Raw genomic sequence first — 11,998 nt, forward strand, 5'->3', positions numbered from 1 at the left:
TGTCTCTCTCACTGCCTCTGTGTGTCTGTCTGTGTCTCTCTCACTGCCTTTGTGTGTCTGTCTGTGTCTCTCTCACTGCCTCTGTGTGTCTGTCTGTGTCTCTCTCACTGCCTCTGTGTGTCTGTCTGTGTCTCTCTCACTGCCTCTGTGTGTCTGTCTGTGTCTCTCTCACTGCCTCTGTGTGTCTGTCTGTGTCTCTCTCACTGCCTCTGTGTGTCTGTCTGTGTCTCTCTCACTGCCTCTGTGTGTCTGTCTGTGTCTCTCTCACTGCCTCTGTGTGTCTGTCTGTGTCTCTCTCACTGCCTCTGTGTGACTGTGCAGGGGAGGGGGACGTAGCTCAGTGGTAAAGCGCTCGCATGATGCGCGGTCGGTTTGAGATTGATCCCCGTCGGTGGGCCCATTGGATTATTTCTCGATCCAGCCAGAGAGAGAGAGAGGTACAACAGCAGTAGACAAGTGTAAAGAAATTGTGGGGATATTGAGAGAGTATTAGAGAATTATATTTTAATTAGTACTCTATTTCCAAATGAACTTTCAAAGCATTATTTTTAATTTTAAAATTATTTCAAAAAGTGTTATATTGGGTGTCCATTGTTTACGAAATGCTTCATAGTTGCAATTTTTGTAATAAATATATTTTTCTATTTCAAAATTATTTTGTAAAATATTTTTCGCGGCATTGACATATATATCGGGTTTTTTGTGTGTTTTTTTCATACTGTAAATATAATATTTTATTTTAATAATCAGCCAATTTACAAAATTACCTTCTTCGTTGTTAATCATACCTAACATAACTATGTCTCTGCTTAGAGTAATGCTAATTCCCGTTTCATTTCTCATCCATTCTTCTATTGCTTACCCCAGATAATGTACTAAACTACATTCAAATAATAGGTGTTGTATGGTTTCAGGTGATTTTTTGCAAAAACTGCAGGCATTGGAATCAATATACTTCATCATATTTAGAAATGTGTTTGTTGTAAGAATTATGTGAGAAAAACATCAGATCACTTGTGAGTAGTCAGGGGTCTGTGAGGAAAACATCAGATCATTTGTGAGTTGCCATGGGTCTGTGAGGAAAACATCAGATCACTTGTGAGTAGTCAGGGGTATGTGAGGAAAACACCAGATCACTTGTAAGTAGTCAGGGGTCTGTGAGGGAAATATCAGATCACTTGTGAGTAGTCAGGGGTCTGTGAGGAAAACATCAGATCACTTGTAAGTAGTCAGGGGTCTGTGAGGAAAACATCAGATCACTTGTGAGTAGTCAGGGGTATGTGAGGAAAATATCCGATCACTTGTGAGTAGTCAGGGGTATGTGAGGAAAACATCAGATCATTTGTAAGTAGTCAGGGGTCTGTGAGGAAAATATCCGATCACTTGTAAGTAGTCAGGGGTATGTGAGAAAAACATCAGATCACTTGTAAGTAGTCAGGGGTCTGTGAGGGAAATATTAGACCACTTGTGAGTAGTCAGGGGTATGTGAGAAAAATATCCGATCACTTGTGAGTAGTCAGGGGTATGTGAGGAAAATATCCGATCACTTGTGAGTAGTCAGGGGTATGTGAGGAAAATATCCGATCACTTGTGAGTAGTCAGGGGTATGTGAGGAAAATATCCGATCACTTGTCAGTAGTCAGGGGTCAGTAGGAAAATATCCGATCACTTGTGAGTAGTCAGGTGAATGTGAGGAAAACATCAGATCACTTGTGAGTAGTCAGGGGTATGTGAGGAAAATATCCGATCACTTGTGAGTAGTCAGGGGTATGTGAGGAAAATATCCGATCACTTGTCAGTAGTCAGGGGTCAGTAGGAAAATATCCGATCACTTGTGAGTAGTCAGGTGTATGTGAGGAAAATATTAGACCACTTGTGAGTAGTCAGGGGTATGTGAGGAAAATATCCGATCACTTGTGAGTAGTCAGGGGTATGTGAGGAAAATATCCGATCACTTGTCAGTAGTCAGGGGTCAGTAGGAAAATATCCGATCACTTGTGAGTAGTCAGGTGAATGTGAGGAAAACATCAGATCACTTGTGAGTAGTCAGGGGTATGTGAGGAAAATATCCGATCACTTGTGAGTAGTCAGGGGTATGTGAGGAAAATATCCGATCACTTGTCAGTAGTCAGGGGTCAGTAGGAAAATATCCGATCACTTGTGAGTAGTCAGGTGTATGTGAGGAAAATATTAGACCACTTGTGAGTAGTCAGGGGTATGTGAGGAAAATATCCGATCACTTGTGAGTAGTCAGGGGTATGTGAGGAAAATATCCGATCACTTGTCAGTAGTCAGGGGTCAGTAGGAAAATATCCGATCACTTGTGAGTAGTCAGGTGTATGTGAGGAAAATATTAGATCACTTGTGAGTAGTCAGGGGTATGTGAGGAAAATATCCGATCACTTGTGAGTAGTCAGGTGTATGTGAGGAAAATATTAGATCACTTGTGAGTAGTCAGGGGTATGTGAGTGTCACGGGAATCCTATAATACCCGTAACTGAATGAAACACGATTGTCCAAATATCTCTCCTAACTGTATATCTATTAGATCTCTCTATAACAGGCAGTTATACCCGCTGTGGCTCGTCTAGGTATGATCAGAGATAAGATCTTATGTCAAGTATATATTATTATAGCACGTTTAGTTCACTAGAAAACACAACAAAAACACAATACACTTTGGAATCTGTATTAACCTACGCTGATAAATGTACTGCCGCAGTAGTTAATTAACAACAACAAATAATAACAACCCAGAACTGATCACTTAATTAGTTAATCTCTAGGTGTCTAGTTTACACAATATGCTAATCACTTCACCGTGACACAACACCCACACGTGTGTTAATTGAGAAACGCTTCCAGGAGAACTTAATTAATAAAGGAATTACAACTCTATTCCTAACTGGTTAATTTTTAATTAACCCTTACTACTTGTTCAATAACGTGTGATAATTGAGAAACGCTGCCAGGGGAACTTAATTAATAAAGGAATTACAACTCTATTCCTAACTGGTTAATTTTTAATTAACCCTTAACTACTCATTCAGTAACCTTGTAACACATAATTAATACTGGTACCTATTACCAATAAAGACAATAACCTACAGTTTACCTAGGTCCTCTAGGATGACTGGTTAAGCTTTTTATAATTATTTAGGACAGTGAGCCTACAGATTACTGCGTCAGATGACCGGCAGCACCGTCTAAATAATATTGGTATAATACAGTATTAAAATATTTAAAGTCACATCAATCACATCAAGGTTATACAACAGAGCAGAAATGATATTTACCAAGTCCAAACGGACTAACGTTCCCTGGAGCCTTCCAATATGTTTCCCCCCGATATCTCTAAAACCCTAGCTATTTATTCAAAACTCTCAGAGACAGCGAATATCGCCTGGGGGTACAAGGCGGTACCTCACGTACCATGTGGATTTTCCACAGCCACCACGCCGGCATATTTTTCTCTGATCGTCAGACTGGCTGTCGCCATTCCGCGAGCAATCCCCTGGTCATAAACAGCACTAGCGGAGTTATTACGTAACTACTGGCCACATGGCCTCCACACCTGCGCTAGGTGTGTATTAGAAAAGCTCGACGACCGTCGCGCAAAGGTATCACGTAACAAGTTGCCCATCTGGGCTAAGTGCATTTGGAACTGCACACGGTCTTCTAAAACAATTAATATCGCCACATGCGAAAAGAAATTAAGAGCATGTACCGTCACAGTGAGGAAAGTATTAGATCACTTGTGAGTAGTCAGGGGTATGTGAGGAAAACATCAGATCACTTGTGAGTAGTCGAAAACAAAAGTTGCACACGACACTCGCAAAGGGGCAACCCCGTGTCGACGAGTTTGTCATTTTTCATTTCCAATTATTTTAGTGCTTATATTCAATTAAGGTTCAAGCACGCTGCCCTGGGCACACACCTCAGCTATCTGGGTTTTCTGTCCAGGAAAGTGGGTTAGTTGTTAGTGGTTAGTGAGAGAGAAAAGGGTGTCGTGGCCTTACACCTATCCATTGAGTCGTTGAAACTCGCTCTGGGTGGGAGCCGGTACCGGGCTGCGAACCCTGTATCTACCAGCCTTATGTCCGATGGCTAAACCACGACAGCACCGAGGCCGGTTCGCATGCTGTCGACCAGACGTCGAAAGGAACTCCTGTCACTCTGCCTGGAGGAACTGTCCCCAGGCGCGGATCCAGGATTTGTTAATAGAGAGGGCACAAGACACGATGTTGTATTGGAAACAAGAATATAAATGTCCTTGACAGGTAGACGGGATATTGTGTATTTTGTAATGTATTTAGGTTGACCAAATATATGGGGACCATAAGCATACGACAAAAGTGTGTGTGTGTGTGTGGGTGGGTGGGGCGGGGGGGCAGTTGTCTCCCCACCCCACCTCACCCACCATCTAGTTCTGGAGATATTGGGGCAAAATTATCTAACTTGAGACCTTTTTACCATGCATTTCCATCATTCTACCCTCAAAATTAGTTGGAATCCATATAAAAGTGCGTAGTGATTCGTTTGCCACCCTACATAGTCCATGGGCCAGAGGGGTCGGTTGGTACCATCTGAGGGGACGATTGCTCATAGTGATTTGTTTCAAGATCTACATCCCTAGGGATGGAACATTGATGATAGCATTGCAGGACTCACAGCTTTGTATGTGTATCTACCCGTTTGCTGACCTTATCCCCATTTTCACGACAGCTATATTTTTATAGAATTGCTCAAGGGTGACTTATATTAAAAGCCGTTTGGCAGTAATTGTAATATAAATAAATATTGTTATCAAGATTCGGGCATTTTCGTTTAATTCGGTGAAAAACCAGCCTGCCCCCCCCCCCCCCCCCCCCCTTTTTACACCTGGGAGGGGAGGGGGGAAGAGCACTCCAACGATTGGATCGACAGTGCTAAGCCGTAAACAGGGAGCTTACAGAAATATGTTTAGGATTAGTAGCAAGGGATCTTTTATAAGCACATTCCCACAGACAGGAAAGCACATACCACAGCCTTTGATATACCAGTCCTAGTGCACTGGCTGGGGCGAGAAATAGCCCAAACCGATCGCACATCAGGTGAACGAATTACCACTGGACTGTGTTCCGTTCAGAGCTTGGTATAGGGTCTTCTCAAATTAGCCAGTGTGACGTAATTGGGTGAAAAAGTCACATATAAACTAAAATGCTAATCTGGCCAGGACCGATCCACGCGGTGGGCCTATCGGGCGATTATTCGTTCCAGTCAGTGCTCTACGACTGGTATATCACAGACCGTGGTATATGCTACCCTGTATGTCAGATGGTGCATATAAAAGATCCCTTGCTACTAATGTAAAAATATAGCGGGTTTCCTCTCTAAGACTATATGTCAAAATTACCAAATGTTTGACATCCAATACCCGATGATTAATAAAAACAAGTTTGCTTTGTTTAACGACACCACTAGAGCACATTGATTAATTAATCATAGGCTACTGGATGTCAAACATTTGGTAATTCTGACTTGTAGTCATCCGAGGAAACCCGCTACATGTTTCCTAATGCAGCAAGGGATTTTTTATATGCACTTTCTCACAGACAGGAACGCACACATACCACGGCCTTTGAGCAGTTGTGGTGTAGTGGTTAGAACGAGAAAAACCCGAGGTGGTTCGATCCTGCGACGCAAGCACCTCAAGCGAGCACTGAACCGACTGAGTTGAAAATCCGCCCCGTGATTAATACATTCATGTGCTCTAGTTATGTTGTCAAACAAAATTAAACTTTAACAAACTTGTTTTCCTCAAGGCCACACAATAAAACTAATGCTCACGGCACGATCTAACCAATGAACTAGAAAGCTGGGCCCCGTTCCGCGAAGCGATCTTAGCCCTAAAATCAACTTAAGTGCATAGGGTAGTTATTCGTCTAAGGTAATGTTAGGGCTAAGATCGCTTCGTGGAACGGGGCCCTTGGGCCTAATTCATAAAGGTCTCTTGGGCTCTGCTAGACAACAAAGTATCCTCCTTGCTAGAGTTTTAGCATTGCACTGCGAGATCACTAAGGTGCGAGAGTTTAGTGAATTAGGCCCCAGGTATTAACTGAAATTCGTACTCTCCAGCTTTTCGTAGATAACTATCTATTTCTGTATATTCTGGTTGATGTGTTCGGTTTTTTTGTGCCTACATTAAGCCTAATTGTAAAGTAGATTAGAAGTTTTCGTCAAGGCCAGAAGATAAATCTAATGCCAGAGGAATAGTTGAACCAACAAACGAGAAATTTGTGGTAATAAGTGTACTTCTTTCAAGATAGGGACGGGACGTAGCCTAGTAGTAAAGCGCTCGCTCGATGTGCGGTCGGTCTGGGATCGGGGGACCCAGTGAACTATTTCTCGTTCCAGTCATTGCACCACGACTGGTATGTCAAAGGCCGTGGTATGTACTACCCTGTTTGTGGGATGGTGGATATAAAAGATCCCTTGCTGCTAATCGAAAATAGTAGCCCATGAAATGGCGGCAGCGGGTTTCCTCTCTCAATATCTGTGTGGTCCTTAACCATATGTCCGTACATAAAATGTGTCGAGTACGTCGTTAAGTAAAACATTTCTTTTTGTTCGTCTTTCAAGATAATCCCTTTGATGTCCACTGCAAAATATATATTTAAATTATTAAAGACAATTATTAAAGACATTTAATTTTATTTTAGAAAGCAGACATATTATTTGAAATGTTTATTTAGAATTCAGTTTAATAATTAAAAATGTATACGTTAAAAAAAAAAGATATTGTATATAAAGTAAAGTTTGTTAAAACCATTCCATATTATAGAATATACCTCGGCATTTGATATAGCAATAGTAGAGCATTGGTTGAAACGAGAAATTACCCAACGGGTCCAACGACGGGAATCGACCCTTGACTGACCGCGCACCAGGCGAGCGTTTTACCACAGTGCTATGGTTACGGTTATTTCGTAGGACATATGGATAAGTTTGTTTTCAAAGTTTTTTTTTTTTCTTTAACGGCACCACTAGAGCACATTGATTTATTAATGATCGGCTACAGGATGTGAAACATTTGGTAATGTTTGACATATAGTCTTAAAGAGGTAACCCGCTACATTTTTCAGTTTGTAGCAAGAGATGTTCTATATGCAACATCCCACAGACAGGACAGCACACATCACGGCCTTTGATATATCAGTCGTGGTTCACTGGCTGGAACGAGAAATAGCCCAATGATAAGCTGTATCCTAAACGAACATGGGCGACGCGAACGACGCGATCATATTAATATCCTAACTAGCGCCCCGTTACACGAAGCGATCTTAGCACTACTATCGCCGTAAATACATACCATTGCGCCTTATTATTTTTTTTCTACGATCGCCAGCCCGTTCCGCGACGCGGCGTAGCTTACTATCGTCGTAAATTATTGTCAAATTAGGTACAAATTAGGTACGAGGCAGTTGTAAGCCACTAACGTAGATGTCAAATGGCAGTTAAATGATGATTTGATCATTTTCTAAGAAGGATACTAACTTTTTGTGTAAAAATTGATCTATATATATATATATATATATATATATATATATATATATATATATATATACCAAATACCTTTTATGAAACTCGGCGTTTGATGAAAAACATTCTAGGTCATACGGGAGATAAGTCTCATGACTTATGCATTCCGCAATTATCGCTTAGCACATAAACTGACAAATCATTGGAAAAAAAGAAAGAACTGTTTTATTTAACGACACACTCAACACATTGTATTCACGGTTATATGGCGTCAGACATATGGTTAACGACTACACAGATATTGAGAGACGAAACCCACTGTCGCCACTTCATGGGCTACTCTTTTCGAATGGGAATTGGGAAATTGTTTAACGTGCACATTCAGAGCAAGCTGTTGTAGCGCACGCCTGTCTTGGGCACAGGTACTGGCCTCAGCCGGTTCCTCCGTCCAGGACAGGAAAGGGTTGGGGTGGGTGAAGGAGGGATAGCCTGCACTTGGGGGTTGGGGGGGGGGGGGGGGTGCTATGTAATTTGCAATGTCCCGTAGGATTTAAGCCAAAGGGAAATGAGTGCGCACTTTGATGAAGGAAGTTTGGCGCAATTTTGATGGTCGTTCTAAAAATAAAAGGTAGGGAGCTATGTATAGGTTTGGAACTTAGTAGGCCGAGAGTAGCTTGTTTATCAGCAAGGGATCTTTTATATGCACCATCCCACAGACAGGGTAGTACATACCACGGTCTTTGATATACCAGTCGTGGTGCATTGGCTGGAACGAGAAATAGCCCAATGGGCCCACCGACGGGGATCGACCCAACACCGACCGCGCATCGAGCGAGGGTTGTACCACTGGGCTACGTCTCGCCCCGACACTTCATGGATGTCCGATACCAATGAATACATCCAAGATACCGGCCTCGGTGGCGTCGTGGCAGGCCATCGGTCTACAAGCTGGTAGGTGCTGGGTTCGGATCCCAGTCGAGGCATGGGATTTTTAATCCAGATACCGACTTCAAACCCTGAGTGAGTGCTCCGCAAGGCTCAATGGGTAGGTGTAAACCACTTGCACCGACCAGTGATCCATAACTGGTTCAACAAAGGCCATGGTTTGTGCTATCCTGCCTGTGGGAAGCGCAAATAAAAGATCCCTTGCTGCTAATCGGAAGAGTAGCCCATGTAGTGGCGACAGCGGGTTTCCTCTTAGAATCTGTGTGATCCTTAGCCATATGTCTGACGCCATATAACCGTAAATAAAATGTGTTGAGTGCGTCGTTAAATAAAACATTTCTTTCTTTCTTTCTTTACATCCAAGATGTTCCGAAAAGTCGATAACCAATTTACTTTTTTACTAATTTGCACTTCTTCGCAATAAAAAGAGATTTTATTCATTAAAGGGGCACTTACGACTTCCGTAGGGTTGCATTGTGGAATAAGAGTGACTATTGCGGTCAGTTTTACTATTGCAATAGTATTGCGATAGTGATAGTACTATTGCAATAGTATTGCGATAGTGATAGTACTATTGTAATAGTATTGTAATAGTATCGTGAATTCATAAATAGCTTGATAACAGTAATATGAATAGATATTTCGCAAAATTATTTACTTCTGTCTTCCGATATGTAAGTATGCATGTATTGATGTATGAATATCCATATATTGTATGTATGTCGAGGATGACTGTTAAATACATAAATATTAACGCACTGGCGCAGGGGATAATTAAATCCTTCCTGGCCTCACAAATCGTCCCGTGCCGTAGCTGGGACTCGAATCTATGGCACCGAATCGTCCGCAACTTTGCAGACTTGCCACGCTACCTTTTGAGCTATTGAGGCATCCATAAAAAGGATGCTTTTTAACTCAACTATATGCATGACCTGGCACTGGCTAGTATGTATTGATGTGTGAATATCTATATATTGTATGTATGTCGAGGTTGACTATTTAGCAAAATAATTATTTATTCCATGAATATCTATCTAGTTTCTCGTCTATATATATAATAAAACAGCCACTCCTATGGAGACCATTTACTGGAGATTTCATCTATCTTGAATGTCAACGAACTAGGGCCTCCCACAGTCCAAAATCTCAAAAGGTATTATCTTTATTAAAGCCGCACACCCTAGTTCCATCCAGCGAAAATAAATTATAATTTGGTTAATCTAGAAAACCTGTAACACACTTAGATCACATTTTTATCAAATGGAGTGAAAAAGCAGGTTTTATATCGATAAATACCATGGGAATCCCCATGTCCTAATTGCTTGAAATAATTTTGAAAGTTAGTATTCTGATGTCACCGGTAGATGTCGCTCAAAGCACAACAATGCCTACGTCACGACAAAAATCACAGACTTGGGGTGCGTTCCTTTCACCTCTCCTGGACATGTTCCAACTGTTCTGTCCTGGTTGTATCCCCTCTCCAGATATTGTAAGACTTAGCAAAATTATTGGTTTTAAGGGTTTGTAACGTTTTGTATTGAGACACTTACTTGTCTGAACTTTATTGTTACTGAAAATGTTCACGAACTGTGAAGAAAAATCTCACAAATGAACAACAAGCAAACGACAACAAATCGGATGTTGATTGGGCGAACCGTGCACGAGAAAACAAACTGAACCAAAATGATAACGGTCACGTGGTATACTAACGTCTGTGACATTGAAATGGAAATATCCCCTCTAAAAATAGATTAGACCGTGTCTGCTCAACGGTTTTTTCTCAGAGGGCCCGTGCCATTTTATGAAATACGAAAAATGCATTTTGTGATATTACAAACACCAGGATTACCAGGATTACCAAAAAACACTTCTGGTGAACGGAAATGTATATTCTAAATAATAAACGGTAAGTAAAGTGCAATTTTATTTGTGAAAAAATGGGTTTAATAGCGAAAAACAACGCCGTAATGGTTAACAACTAGCCGTAAATAGGGTGTGTCCCTTTAACGATTTGTTGAATGAACAAGGAGACTTTCTAACATATGAACAGTTTATAGAGAAATACGACATAATTACCAATTTTCTGGAATATGCTTCATTGTTCAATGCTATAAAATCATTCATTTACAACCTAGATAATTTAAATGATGACGTTTTTATAGCATTAAAAAATCATGTTCTTCCATATAACTTAACAGTTGTGTTCAAAGATCAGAAAGGTTGTAAAGATATATATGATTTACTGAACGCTCAAACCACCATTCCAAAATCACAAATAAAATATTCTAAAGAAGGATATATCTATGATATATATGATTGGGAAACATATTACATTCTACCCTTTAAATATGTCAAAAGCACAACATTATCTTGGTTTCAGTATGAAATCATACACAGAATTCTTCCAACTAACACATTTCTAAATATGATTAATTATGTTGATTCCAATGCCTGTAGTTTTTGCAACAAATCACCTGAAACCATACAACACCTTGTATTTGAATGTAGTTTAGTACATTCTCTGTGGGAAACAATAGAAGAATGGATAAGAAATGAAACTGGAATTAATATTACTCTAAACAGAGACATAGTTATGTTAGGCATGATCAACAACGAAAAAGGTGATATCAACATAAAATATTATATTTACAGTATGAAGATACAATTTTTTTTTTACATGTCAATGCCGCGAAAAATATTCTACAAAATAATTTTGAAATACAAAAATATATGTATTACAAAAATTGCAACTATGAAGCATTTCATAAGCAATGGACACCCTATAAAACACTCTTTCAAAGAATGTTTTAATTTAAAAATAATGCTAGTTTGGGCTTCTTACAAATATTGAGACGACCAGAAACACATTGAATATACAGACAATGATATTCTAAACAAGAAAATATGTTTAATATGTAAGTTTAGTCGTAGAAATATTTTAATGCAGCAAACTCAGGAATGTCCCTTTAAGGATTATTTTGCGTAACAATTTAAACCAATAATGTTTTCATTTAGATGGTCTTAAACTCACCGGTTACGTGTTGGGGAAGGGGGCAGTGATCACGGTCCGAATCGTCTAGTGGGGTCCAGGGGTATACTCACCCTTGAAAAATGTTAAAACTGATGATTTAAATGTGATTTTTGTTTTGGCATATGAGTCGCATAATTAGCGATTATTATTTATTTATCTAGTACCCGCTCTTGAAACTTTTAAAATTCGATGGCTTTAAATGTGAATTTTTTTTTTTACATCTAAATTAGCCATTAAAAAAAAATAAAAAAATAAAAATAATAAAAAATTTAAAAAATATATATTTTATGGATTAGTTTGCATATAGTAATATAATCCAAGAATGTTTTATTTAGATCGGAAAATGAAAAAGTGGATGGCATTAAACGCCTCTTTTCTTAACATCTGAATATTAAAATCAAGTCCTTTTGTAAATGTTTGTTGTTATTTTTTTGGAACACTCACCTAGATAAAAATCAATCTTTGGAGCTCGCTAAACCTCGCTAAAGCTCGCTCCAACTA

At 39.8% G+C, this 11,998-nt stretch overlaps 1 protein-coding gene across 1 annotated transcript in view; it reads right to left on the bottom strand.

Annotated features, from left to right (window-relative positions):
• The window catches only part of LOC121373121 (fibrinolytic enzyme, isozyme C-like), a 29,233-nt gene extending 20,292 nt beyond the window's left edge, over window positions 1–8,941 (bottom strand). Inside the window, exon 1 of the mRNA XM_041499571.1 lies at window positions 8,923–8,941. Within this exon, the coding sequence (XP_041355505.1) occupies window positions 8,923–8,941 (19 nt within the window). The remainder of the gene's footprint in view (window positions 1–8,922) is intronic.
• Between the last annotated feature and the right edge of the window lie 3,057 nt (window positions 8,942–11,998).

The sequence above is a fragment of the Gigantopelta aegis genome, chromosome 5, assembly GCF_016097555.1.
Source record: "Gigantopelta aegis isolate Gae_Host chromosome 5, Gae_host_genome, whole genome shotgun sequence".
Lineage (NCBI taxonomy): Eukaryota > Metazoa > Mollusca > Gastropoda > Neomphalida > Peltospiridae > Gigantopelta > Gigantopelta aegis.